Source organism: Micropterus dolomieu, linkage group LG17 (assembly GCF_021292245.1).
Source record: "Micropterus dolomieu isolate WLL.071019.BEF.003 ecotype Adirondacks linkage group LG17, ASM2129224v1, whole genome shotgun sequence".
In the NCBI taxonomy this organism is placed as follows: Eukaryota; Metazoa; Chordata; class Actinopteri; order Centrarchiformes; family Centrarchidae; genus Micropterus; species Micropterus dolomieu.
In genome coordinates this window covers 7,919,136-7,933,292 of record NC_060166.1, presented here as the reverse complement: position 1 = coordinate 7,933,292, position 14,157 = coordinate 7,919,136, and the positions used below count along the sequence as shown (strand labels likewise).

At 40.9% G+C, this 14,157-nt stretch overlaps 1 protein-coding gene across 1 annotated transcript in view; it reads right to left on the bottom strand.

Moving 5' to 3' along the window:
• Nucleotides 1–7,894: 7,894 nt before the first annotated feature.
• Nucleotides 7,895–14,157, bottom strand: part of LOC123985874 (alpha-2-macroglobulin-like) — an 83,843-nt gene continuing 77,580 nt past the window's right edge. Inside the window, exons 31-35 of the mRNA XM_046073844.1 lie at nt 8,799–8,917; nt 8,461–8,551; nt 8,309–8,377; nt 8,121–8,226; nt 7,895–7,984 (exon numbers count right to left, since the gene is read on the bottom strand). Of these exons, the coding sequence (XP_045929800.1) occupies nt 7,941–7,984; nt 8,121–8,226; nt 8,309–8,377; nt 8,461–8,551; nt 8,799–8,917 (429 nt within the window). The 3' untranslated portion in view covers nt 7,895–7,940. The remainder of the gene's footprint in view (nt 7,985–8,120; nt 8,227–8,308; nt 8,378–8,460; nt 8,552–8,798; nt 8,918–14,157) is intronic.

Sequence of the window (14,157 nt, the reverse complement as noted above, 5' to 3'; positions counted from 1 at the left end):
TACTTGTGAGCTGAAAACGATTTTTAAAACAAAATTTAATTTATTAACTTCCTTTCAAGTAGCAGCATTTTTAGGTAACACTATATGTAGTTTTGTAGCATATTTATATGGGATGCTATCAAATTGTTTAGAAATAAAAAAAACACTAAAAACTGAGGTACCCCGGAGAAGGCGTCCAATATGATGTCATTGTGTTACTGCTGATAATGATATCTGTCTTGTCCCGTTGTTTCATCTGTAGCTGGCCTGACACTGCAGATGCCCTCGTTATGTTGATAGCAGTGGTGGAGCAAGTGTTACTTCCGCAGTAAATACTTTACAGCAGGTCAAAGTTCTACTCAAGTAAAAGTTTGTTGGTAGTATCACCAAATGTACTTAAAGTATCAAAAGTAGAAGTAGCCTAGTCGTTGTGCAGTACTGTTTTACTATTTGATGTTTTGTGATTAATATCGTTGCTGCATGAATATGTTGCATTTAACTGTAGATGTTTAAGGTTGAGCAAATTGTAGCTACTTTATATAGTGAAGGCTAGTTTAATCTACAGCAATAATCATATTCTATAAGATCATCGCGTTTGCAGCGTTGTTGTCCTGTGAGAAACACCTATCTCTGAAAAAGGTTTCATGAGCTCAGAGAAACAGGCCTGGTAACTAGTAACTAAAGCTGTGATGGGTAAAAAGTATAATTTATTGTAGAGGACTTGAAATGTAAAGTGGTCCTGTTGTTGGGCATGCAAGCTCCCTGGAATGGCTTGCTGTGACACTTAATAATAGAGCCATTGTTAATTTTATTAGTAACACTGGTGAGCATCCTGCTATGACAAGTCAAAAGGTTTTCTATGAAAAATACCTCATTTTGAATAGCATAATGTGGTACTAAACAAATGACTATAGGGGAATTATTTTGAAACTATAGTATTTGTGTTTCTTCTTTAAGCTACAATATTTAGAGTAGGCCATCATTGGAGAATGAACACAGAGGTAAAGGTCATAGAAGTGGTATTAAAAAAACACAGGAGACAGAATAGTCAGTGTCAACAATAGAACACATTCAAGAAACAACATATAATACACAAAGAATAAAATGAAACTATAATTCAACTTTAGTACCCCCAAATGTTGATTGATACAAGGCAGTTAGTGCAAGTCACATTTCTTGCCTGTGATGATCAATATATTGTCTATGGGACAGTTTAAGAGGATGACGGCATGCAATATAACTACTCACATACCTTTACTCTTTTCACTTGTGTAAACCCCAGAAATTAGATCTATACAACAGGCCGCTTGGAGATTTTAAAGCACCTTTCCTTATCTTAAAAATATGCATTAAAACAAGTGTCATGTTTGTCTATAGTTGACCACAACTAATATCTCAATTTGTCAGGAGAGGAGTGAGTGGTGAGTTTTCTGTTTGGAGTAAACAGGGTGATGACCAAAAGACAACAGCGCCACCTTCAGAAAATCAAACTGCATCAACAGTAAATCCGTTGGGGAAATGTAGATACAGTAAAAACAAGATGGACGATCTGAATTTAATTTAACAAACAGCAAAGAGGCACAGGTTCCATCACACTGAGCCCATCCCTGCTCTTTTACAAAAATAGCCCTTCAGCCACTCTCAGGATCTGAGCTAGAACTTCATCACTGTGCACTAGCGCCCTCAAGTGGTTGTGGGTTGAATTGAAAGATATTTTATTGATCTGATATACCATTGTCTTGAAAGTGCAGACCATTATTTAGATTCACTTGCTGGCTGGAAGCTGCTTTGAGGCGGCTTTGTCATTGTGTTGGTTAACCTTACTGTCCAGTTTTATTTCAGTTCACTGAATTCAAGTGTGGATACTATAAATGACTGATCTTCAATGTGTCAGTGTTGATTTTGTAGATGATCCTCTTTGTTAATTTGGTCTGTCCTTTTACTGACAAACTATGCTGATAAATGCCATCATAGCAGGGGTTGGCGTCTTCATTTTCAAACATGCTGTCACAGAGTGTATTCATGAATGTGGACCAGTTAACTATTTAGCTTAATATCACTGCTAACATTTGGTCTACAGACTTACTATTCAATAAAATCAGACTGAATTGTTAGTGGGAAGATCTCCAGCCTGAAAAATGAGCTGCTTTTGAGCTGATAATGGGCCTTGTTATTCTGTGCAATACATACAGAAAGAACTCTGCATTAATGTGAAGGAAAAAGTATGTTAACCCTTTTGAATTACCTGGATTTCTGCATAAATTGATCTTCATCTAAGTTACAATAGACAAATACAGTCTGCTTAAACTAACTCCACACAAACAAATATATCTTTCCATGTTTTTGTTGAACACAGTGGAAACAGTCACAGTGCAGGTTGGGAAAAGTATGTGAATCCTTGGATATACAGTAATTACTGGTTGACCCTTGGTAGCAATAACCTCAACCAAATGTTTTCTGTAGTTGCAGATAAGTCCTGAACAACGGACAGGAAGAATTTTGGATTATTCTTGGGGTGTGTGGTGTGAATCGCTCTCTTGAGGTCATGCCACAGCAACTCAGTTGGGTGAGATTCTGACTGGGTCACTCCAGAAGGTGTATTTTCTTCTGCTTCTGATGATAGCAATCCTTCCAAATCATGATTTCCCCTCCACCATACCTCACAGATGGGATGAGGTTTTGATGTTGGTGTGCTGCACCTTTTTTCCTCCACACATTGGGTTGTGTGCTCCTTCCAAATGACTCAATATTATAATATTTTGCCAGTTGTGCTGTGGAACATCCAGGTGTTCTTTTGTAAACTTCAGACATGGCGCAGCAGTGTTTTTTAGACAGCAGTGGCTTCCCCTGTAGGGTCCTCCCATGAACTCCATTCTTGTTCAGTGTTTTATTTATTGTAGAGTCGTCAACAGAGATGTTAGCATGTTCCAGAGATTTCTGTGAGTCCTTTGGATGAGGGACGTAACGTCTTCCAGTATCTTCAACCAAGTCCAATTGCCCTTGATTTTAACCTTCGTTGGACAGACTGTGTTTGTCTATTGTTGTGACTTCGATGAAAATCAGATGACGTTTTATAACCAATTTATGCAGAAATCCAGGTAATCCCAAAGGGTTCACATACTTTTTCCTGTAACTGTATATGGTCAATACTTAGGCCTAAACTTGAATAATGTTGTAGCAATCCAGTTTACAGTAATGTTTCAAGTGTTACGGTTCGCAAAAGGGGATGCAGATGCACCCCTGAAAAACCTTTCCACGAGTGACATTTGTGTTAAAACTGCAAACAAGTCATATCACTTCATGTCGTCATGTCAAAACTACCTGGGGGTCAAGACCTGGGGGATGATGGACCTGGGACATCAAAGTGACTGTCATGACCAGATTCTTGTTGGTCTGCATGAGACTTGCACAGTTTGATCTCAGCTCCATCTTCAAGAACTGCAACTTACAGTCCCAGACATACACACAGTACATTATGTGTATGTATATATTTTCATACCTACCTAATGTTAATAGTTACGAGTTTATGCTTTGCTGTCCTTGTTTTAGCTGTGTGTATGTATCTTAATGTACATTTGTTTGTGGCCACTGCGTGCTTCTACATTCCTGCTACCACCTGGGCATCCAGAACAACTTTGGCTGTCGCAGCTTCCTAAAGTTTGCCAGGTTGTGCGAGGTGGACGAGCAGAAGCACATCTGCACCGGAGACAATGTTCTGACAGTTCTGACAAGTCTGCTTTTTGATCAGCTTCCCGTTCATCTGATTAGTTAGTGATTAAAATAAAGCTAACTCCTAACAGGAGGTGGGCAATCTGTATGACATGTTCCACACAAGGAACTGTCTCCACAGAAGAGCCTATCAGCACAAAGTAGTGGTCTTGGCTAGTCTTGGAATTAAATCCTGAGTCCTCAATGTCCAAGACCAGACCAAGTACAAATGCGGTTGAGTCAGAGACAAGACCATAAAAAAGTGGTCTTGAGACCAAGACCGGTCTCGAGTACTACAACACTTCTTGTCATGTTGAGAATGCTTGCTCACACTCATCCTCCTACCCACCCATATTTATCAACATGAATCCCAATTATTGTAGGTAAACAGTGTTTCCCACTGAATGACAGCGTAACTGTGGCGAGAGAGACCGAGCGAGAGGTGGTGCTGGGCGGATATGTGCTGTGCGCAGCTCTGTAATCTTATAACCTACGATTTAACCCATAGCCTAGTAAAAAGAAAACGATAATCGGAAATCAACATGTGGCAGGTCGCCACAAATAAATCAATGTGTGGGAGACACTGAAAAACACATTACATTTAGTGCAGAGGTCATCCAGCTTGATTATCCCCCTTATTAAGGCAAGTGTGTCAGCATCTGTGACTGAAGTAAAATTAATGATATTGCTGTAGGCTGCTGATAGATAACGTGAGCCTACACGCTGCAACATTATCCTCACTTTGATCATTTCACAAGACTAGTAACAGCTTGCATGACAGTTCAAGACAGACTACGCATATTAGCAAGTTATGGCATGAGAGAAAAGGCTTACTAGCCGATGATAACTTGGTCAACATAGTGCTAAATGTGGCTGATGGATTTTATTGTTCGAGCTTAAGAACATGCGTTGCTTTAAAAGTTGCTGCCTCAAGGAATTGTAGGACGGCATTATCTCCTTTCCTTTCTAAAAGAATGGTCCGGTGTACCCTATGCTAAACAAGATAAGAAAGGAAGCACTGAAGCACCTTTCCTTAGCTTTCAGAGAATTCGACTTGCTTTTATCATGGCTGCCGCTGAAATACTTCCGGTTCACTTCACTTAGTTAGGAACCTTCTTAGGCAAAAAAAGACTTTGACCGCAACCATAGGCGTCATTGGACACCATTTACTGGGGCATGTGCCCCAGTATTCATGCTCTGTGCACCAGTAACAAGGTCAAGACACCTTGGCGTTGTTTTTGGACGTGTAGGGCTCCGCAGTCAAGTCAGCAACATCCGGTCAAGTTAGAAATAGAGAGCCCAAGTCACTTGCTTCCACTTCCGGGAAAAATATGTACCGTTTTCAATGGTGAGAGACAACTTCTCTTTTTATCCCGTTAGTATTGAGCCCTAAGTTACGCATATGACGGTCAATTTAAAATATAAATTTGTAAGTCACGAAAGTTACATTTAGTTTTGTGTGAAACCGGTTCACTGAACTACATCTCTCGTCTTGCATAATATACAGCAGCAACATGCTAATGCGGTAATGCTAGCTAACTTTCATTGCTGCTCCTTGCTAGTTAACTTAGCCATGTTCCACTCAAATATATCTCACCATCCAACGACTCCTGGCCCTTTTATCACATCATCCTTTCATGCAAGTTTTGACATTAGCTTCAATAACGTTAGAGTCAGTTATTGACAGATACAGTTAAGTCATATACGCGACTTTTGGGTTTGTGGTCTTTGTAATTTTGTATTTTCAGTCAAAAAATTGTGACTGACTTGTAATTCAGGGCACAATTCAAACGGGATCACAATATTTGTTGTTTTCTCTTGCCATCGACTACTGTACACTACTTTTCTGAAATACGATTCCATGGTGGTCCACCGGAAGGGGAGGCTCTATAATAAAAATACTACTGGTTAACATGCCTGTTGTCACTGTTCAGTCAAAGCGAGTGTCTATAACGTTGAGGATGACGAGGGAATATCCTTTTGGGCACAAGAATTTTTGGGAACAGCAGTCAGGTAAACTTGTGTTCTTGCCTCTCAAAGTCTGATGTCAGCAGATAACAGTAAGTTAATGTATTAGCCACAGTGAATCTGGTTGTCCTGCTAACCCAGCTGGGAAGTGCGCTCTGTGTTTTGGTTGCTAGACAGACTTTGTCTCTGAACAATGTTGGACTGAAATACAACTTATTACGTTTGATAACCCCCGACCGGCCATGGTGTTCATAAGCTGCACTTCGGAAAATATAACGGCACATCAATTTGCGTTCACACGCACCTGCATGAAATTAAACTCGCCCATTCTAGCAGCAATATAAGTGGGACTAGTCCAGACAAGACACAGGCGTGATGGCACAAATGTATTAAAGGAGGGGCCCTGATAATTTATAACACTTGCTAGATATTAAGTGCTATGCCCAAGTTTTTCAGTAGATCCAGGCTCCCCCAAGCTTTTTCCAGAAAAGCAATAAATGAAATAAAAATTAGGACCACACAAAGAAATTGAGTACAGTGAAAAATGTTCAGTTTAATCATTTTATCTAATGTTATTACACAATTTTTTCCTTGCACAAGTATTGAATGAAAACTCAAATATGAAACTTCTGGTTTTGTCCAAGTGGAATTACTATTATACCTCTGGTGGGCTATGAGGCTATACTATTAGGCCTACATAAAATGACAATTCATATTGTAAAATTACAACAGTATGCCATTAGATTAAAATTTAACTTTATTGAATTACACTAACATTAAAGTAGTTTCTCTTCAATGTATATGCAAATTTCTACGGCACAGGATGCCGTTGTGCCAGTATAAGCTCCTTCTAGCCCCCTCCAGAGAGCAACATGTTCCCCTTTACTAAAGTTATTGTAATGTTCAGTAGTCTTGACTGTACCAGTGGAGCTTTATGTCTAGCAACACCCATGGTTTAGGACATTAATTCAAGAGGCTTTTTGTAGGTCTGGACAAGATAAATTTGCCACAAATTTTGCACATTGAAAGAAAACGTGGCTCGGGGCTGATCTTTAGGGGACACTAGCATGCCATTTTGCCACAATGTTTGACCTGGAAGTTTTCCTGGACTTTAATTTTGTGCAAAGCTTCATGAGTTCAATGTTATTACAAAGAAATCTGAGAGCAAGTTCAAGCTGAGTGAAGAATTTAAGATGACTGCAGATGGCCAAAACACCACCCTTGAGATTACCTTGTGCTTGTTAAAAAGATTCAACAATCTACACCTAGTCCAGTACCCAGATAACTAGTGCCTCGTTTAAATTTCAGTCAAATCTTTCACTCTTGAACACAGCAAGAGGCACGGTGGCAAGCTGTTCACAGAATTACAGCTGTGCTGACTGTCAAGATGGCCAAGCATTTATATGGTCCTAACAAATGTTTGTTATAGCTTAAACCCTTTTAACAGGTCAGTGAGAACAGGGACTACTTGTCTTCAATTATGTGCTTTATTGGAAATACAGGTGGGTGTTGCTACCCGCTAGGCATGTCTGGCTGCCACACCTCTAGTAGTGCCCTTTTGTCAGCTAAAGTTTCTTCAGCCAGGGGACCACTGATTTATTTTTTTTTCCTCCTTTAACCTAACCCACTCAGAGCAAGTACAGTTCAGTGTTTAACGTAAAGGTGGATTAGATACACCAAGGGTGTATCAAAAGAAAGGTGAGTACAATCAACTATACTGGACCAAGAGAGGGCCCTCAGGCTACTTTATATAGGGCCCAGAATTGTGCTATGCCCCTGCACTGAGGTATAGTAGACAAAAGTATCATATTGGTACTCTGTCAGGCTCATCTTTTCATCAGCAAAAACTGAGTTGTGCATCTAACCTTACTTGAATGAATCCTATGAAAGCCACCACACTATGCTTTTTGTATGCAGTTCCACTTCCTACATTAATCTGCTCTGCAGATGAAATGATATACTGCAGAAAGGCACAAGACCAATTTTAAGAGGAATATTTTTATCACTATTTTATGTCCATTGCGCATGAATGTCACTTTAGAGACAGTTAAAGTACGGTACAGTGGCTGCATGCCAACAGGCAAACATTCATGTTTGCGTATGTCTACAAAAAGCGACATCGAGTTACATGTCACATTCTATAATAAAATGCAGGCCTTTCATTTATACTGGAATCAGATGACTTGACTGACTACTGCAAGAGAAGAGACTAGAATTCACTATGAAGACAGACAAGACATTTTGCTTAATTTTGTTTAATTATTCCTCTTGAATTTTTGGTGATTTTAAGAACGACAAGGGTAGATGTATTTTGTCTCAGCCTGGTCACCTGTGGGGGAAGTGAGAAACAAAGAGTCAAACTTTATATTCAGGTTAACATATAGTACTCAAAATTAGTATTCAGATATGTTTGTCAGTGTGGTCTCTGTAAATGAGCGTTAGAGAGGACTGAGTATCTGACTTACTTGGCTGGTAGTAGTCATAGATCTTGACCACGGCTGGCTTCAGGTTCTGCACTGGGAGCTCCTGTAGGAGGTCTAAGCTGTGGTTGATAGGTATGTTCTTCGTTAACTGTTGGAATAAAAACAGACGACACGTCAGTCACAAATCTGGAGAGCATCATCTATTGTTCCTCACTGTGAATCCCTCTCACCTCCGTTATGTACACCAGAACGTGATCTTCCTTTTCTTCAACACGATCCACCAGCAGGGCACCTTTGAGCTGTGAGGAGACCACATTCAGCTGGGTCGTTTATTGAACACTATTCATTTCCTACTCAGGTTAAAGTCACTGTAATAACTCACCCTCCTCAAAGACTCTGGGTCTGGGACAAAGCCAGAGAGCATTTTGATGTCCAGGATCACCATGTTTGTAGTGCTTGCTGTTCCACTATATCTGCAATGCAACCAGAAAAATGTGACGTTACTCAGACTTCATCCTGTTCTTCATAGTTCTAGTAGTTGAATGCAGAGACAGAAAGCCTTCATTTACAGTAAAGATATGTTTATATATACCAGAACACATATACAAATATACCAGTAATCATTTCTCACATGTCCGTCCACCAACAGTCAGTAGCTGGTAGATTCAGGGGATTGTCGTAAATTACAGTATTCTGGATCTCGTGTTGTTGATTACTTACAAGGACTTTAGCTTCAGAGTGAGTTTGGGTCTGAGAGATGTGCAGTCGGCCTCTGGTTTGACCTTCACACTGAGAGTGGTGACAGCAGCAGGAGTTGGGATGTTATAGTGAAGAGAGATCTGGGAAACAGGGACATGTGTAATGTTCATTTAAAGTGAGCGGTGTTAATAGTTAGATTTGACCCTTTATTTGGAGCAAGAAAGCACATGGGAACAAACCATACCACCCATTAAACTGGAGGCATTGGTGGGTCTAAAGTTTGTATTAGTACTGGGATGCTAACATTTGGACATGGTTATGTTTGCAGTGTTGTGTTTGTGGTGGTGTATGTATATCAAAGAAACAGGAAGTGCTGCAGTGACAGTGACCACTGACCTGCACTGAAGCACATGCAGAGCCCTTCACCTCCAGGCTGTACTTTCCTGTCACTTCCTGCAGCAGCTTCTCCTGGTAGAGCAGTTTGTTGTTCTGATTCACATCAAATGTCAGCTGGCCACTGGGAGACTGGACTGTCACTGTGCTGGAACCCTTTGTACTGAACACTGCAGTGGCGTAGAGAGCCAGAGCCTGGAGAGCCACCACTGTGTCCTACAACACACAACAGTTACTTTATGGGCTTAGATCCAAATGGAAACTGACTTTGGTTCATCCACTTAGTTTAGCATATGCAGGAATTCATTTATAAATTTCAATGCTGATTTTCATACAGAAACAAATACTAGCCATCTCAAAAAGGTAATATTACAATTTAAAACGTGACAGTATGCCTAGTTGTGGTTAATGGGCTATAACACTGAGGATGTGTAATATATGGTGAAACCATGTATGTTGCAAGTGTTATTTTGAACTTAAGGATTTAGTTCTCATTATAGATTGAGAAAATTATCCTACTTAATCAGCTGACCACCACATTTAAAAAGCTAGCTATGCTGAAAAATGCGTTTTCACAAAGATGAAAATAGGGCTGTTTAGCCAATGCAAGTTGGCCTTTTGAAGTTGCACTGCTTTCACAAGAGTGAATTCAGTATTAGGTCAGCTAAGCCACAGACATTTCAAATAACTGCTCTTACCTTGATCATATTCGGATGAACAGCTTCAGCTTTTAAAAAGCATTTGAAGAGTTTACTACTGCTAGCTTGATGCCTTTATGTAGTTTTTTTTCCTAAGTATTGTTGGTTTGTATTGAATTGCTTTCTATCGCTTGTTTATTTTCATTTTTTTCCCCTGTGTGTTCTGTTTCTCTTTTTTCTTCTACTTTGATGCTTAGTCTGCATATCTCGTGACTTAATATGGGAAAAGGAGTGGAACTCTGTACAAGTCTAGTCTGGCTTCGTTCCCTCCTTGCATTGTTCTGGACTTGTACCAAACGTGCTAAACAAATAAACTAAACTAACTAAACAGGCCAGAAGAGGATACTGTACATTTACTGTGAAGTCCAGCTGTCTGGGCTGTACCTGTGTGGAGGAGAAGCCTCCATAATAGTTCTGCTGGCCCGTCAGCCATCTGACGATGCTGGTGGCGGCGCCCAGGTCTTCAGCAGCGGGAGAGCCGCTGAGTCTGGCCAGCAGCACATAGGAGCTGATCTCCACAGACAGAGAGGCTGACGTTTCTGTCGCTGTCTGAGACCAGTAGAGGAAACCTCCTGAAAACAGCCATCCACAGACAGACACAGGGTGAGCCACATTCACAGCAAGAGTGTCACTGTTGAAAAGTAGTGGGGATATAAGTACTCAGACTAGGGGTGTGATGATACAAGAGCAAGATTATATTGAATATTTTAAAGAAACATGAAATGCCAATATACACTGAACAAAATTATAGACACTTGTTTTTGCCCCCATTCATCATCATGAGCTGAACTTAAAGATCTCTGTACACAAAGGCCTATTTCTCAAGTATTGTTCATGAGTCTGTCAAATCGGTTAGTGAGCACTTCTTTTGCCGAGATAATCCATCCACATCACTGTGGCATATCAGGATGCGACAGCATGGGTATTGCACAGGTGTGCCTTAGGCTGGCCACAATAAAAGGCCACTTGAAAATGTGCAGTTTCACTGTATGGGGTGTTGGAAACCAGTCAGGATCTGGTGTGGCCACCATGTGCCTCAGTGTAACATCTCCTTCACATAGAGTTGACCAGGTTGTGATTGTGACCTGTGGAATGCTGGTCCACTTCTCTTTAATGGCTGTGCAAAATTGCATTGAGGTTGAGACCCCGATGAGGACGAGCATGTAGATTAGCATCCCTGGAACAGTTCCTGACAGTTTGCGCAGAAATTCTGTTAGACAGCTGCTGCATCAATCTGTTTGCATGAGTGGCGGATCTCAAAGATGTGGGATAATTTTGTTCAGTGTACAAGCAGGGTTATGGAGGTCCTACCTAGAAAAATTAGAGCATTAGACGCTTCATTTCCTGCATTCTGGCAGGTGTGGACTCTAGTCACAAAAATTACTCCTTTAGACTTGACAAAATCAAAGACTTGCGATTTGACTTTGACACCAGAGACTTCACCCTTTTGAGTTGAAGTTACTTGACACTCCATGCCCAAATATAAAATGTTAAAAAAACCACTGCGCAGTGCATCAACATAGCACAGATCTCAGACTGGAGCGTGTGGCTTCCTCCATCAAGGAGGAACAATCACCGACCGTCACGGCTGCCTGCTCCACGATCTCTTGTCCCTGGCCTTGTACACCCCATAGACTATATTAATGGATGAAGCCACCCTGCTGGTTTGAATGGAGAGCAGTGAAGACATTTGACTAATACTAAAGGGTTACTTCTGTTGGCACTAGTGTACTGCGCATGGTTGTGCAGCTTAACGTGGTTTAATGACAGCAACGGCAGAAGTGCTGTAATTCTGCTACATGGAACTGTCCATGCAGGCTTTGGTTGGCTTCACCATTTCAACTGGCTTAACCCTTTGTGTACACCCCAGTACCTACAATGGGTTGTGTACTAAGATGAAACCGATAGCGCCAGATGCTGTTTCACACCACCACTTTATAAATCCAGCACACCCCTTTCTTTCACGAGGCGCTTGTCCCTCCCTAAGGTGTGTTCAGTGTTGCTTTACCGGATCGGTGCTTGTAAGATGATATCCATTGTTTTTTGCATCTTCTAACATAGCAATTTATAGTTTTGTCACTGCATCTCCCGACAACACACCATGGTTGTATTTCAGTGTTGTGTAATGCAACTTCGTCAACTTGAGTAGTTCACTGTCACGTGCTCCCTCCTCCCACCCAGGCTAATGCTTCAATCCATTTTATTTTTAGCTTGTAAAAACTTTTGAAATTTGGTGAACGCATTGTGACCCGAGACTTGTAAAATTATTACTTGGTCCCACATCTGCATTCTGGAGACACTTTCTGCTCCAATTTATGGCAGAAATGTCTATACAAAATGAAATTCAGCTGGTGACAACTTAATATAATGCAGTAATCGCTGCAATTTGGAAGATGCACATTTGTTTTACATTTAAGTTGCATTGCATGTTTCATTGTGCAAATAAAACCATCTCAAAGCACTCTAACACCTCTTGTTGACCTTTATACAAATGCTTAAAAATTGGGACAAAATATGCCATTTCAAAGTGTGGTGGGGACATCCCAGCATAAATGACAGCTGTGATTCACAGGAATGAAGCCAGAAGGATTTCCTTCAGGAGGATGACTCACCTTGGTTTGATGCAACAGTGTCCAGGTGCTTCAGAAGGTGAGCACGGGTCTCCGTGTCTCCTGCCAGGGTGAAGACGTACGCCAGCAGAGCTGTAGTGTAGGTGTTGCTGAGGTCACTGATGGACTCCCTGAGACAAGACAGGCTCTTGTTCACCACAGGATCCTATAACAGATTCAAAGAACACATTATATAAATTCTCAGGACTAAACCTATTTAAGCAAGTTTATTCTATTTTATGACAATACCCTAACCCAATTCCCATGCTAAATATATTGAAATATAAAATTTTAGACACCATCTCCAGCCAGGGAGAATTCAGTGTATGTGAAACAAATAACCACAAGATTTGAGACAAATGCTAGAAAATGTATTTTACAAAACACATTGTATAAAAGTACATGAACTATTCTAATATGTAAAAGTTGTTGGCTTGTGTCTTGTAAAGGAAATTTCAAGTTTAAAGTTATAACAGCATGAGATTTGTGGCATGTTTAGTCTACTCACATTTAGGGGCACCTTCATCTCCAAGTAGGCAGCAGTGATGTAAGCACTGAGAGTCACTTCATCAGACACACCACCCTGTAGAGAGGAAGCATCATGCAGACGTTACCATCACTGTAGCTCCAAAACACAGGCGCCAGATTCAAGTGATTTTGAACACAGCTTACACACAGATTGCAAATGGTGGCGTGTCCTGTTTCACAGGAGAGTCCAGAGCTCTTGCATGCTCATGCAAGAACGTTAAACGTCAGCCGTGAAGTCTCATGTTGCAAATCACTGCCCCAGGTTAGCATTAGTTACAACTGATAGATATTGAGGGGAGCATTTTCATACAGAGACTGACCTTCATTCTGTTGTTGAAGAGTTTTCCTAGCTGCTGGAAACAGCCATTTTCTCGTTGTTTGCCATCCAGCCAAGACTTAGACTCGGCAAGCTTTACTGGGTCAATGTAGATGAAAGACTGTGCTTTGGCAAAAGATCTCAGCACAAAAGCAGTCAGCCTGAGGATATTAACACAAGGTCAAACAATAACTGATACAATGAAGTGAAGAGGAAGCACTTGATCTGTGTAATGTCAGTGTAGTAACCACTTAATGCTTCAGGTCATTGCCTAACCTAATTAATGCATTAGAAATACATATGCTTGTGTTCACAACGCATCGGTGGTATGTCAAGTTGTCTTATTATCCAAAAAAGTTTTGCAGGATTGTGCTCAGAGTGAATCTACAAACACCACAAGTTTTGCAAATACAAAGACATTCCTAATGAACACAACCGTTTAACGCATCATGCTTTAGAAACATTAGCATGTCTTACAAAACCCTACAATATGGTTTTGTTCATCTAGCCATTATTTTGTCTGATTTACGCTGGTCTTGCATACCTAGACAGACCACCATCTTGTGCAAGATGCTGGCTTTCATCTGCTCCGTTTAACCTGCCCAGTATTATGTACCTGCAGTACCGAAGCTGCAGTTTCAGGACCCCCACAATCCTGGGACTGCAGTTCTTTTGTGACAGTACCATCTAGTGGATGGGTGGTAATGCACAGCAACACAACGTTAACCCTGTCTGCCAGCATGTGTGCAACTGTAGGGTTATCCGGTCATCATGCATCATTAACTTCGGTTTAGGCGCACACACCCTGTGATTGTTAGGGTAAGGCTTCGGGGGGG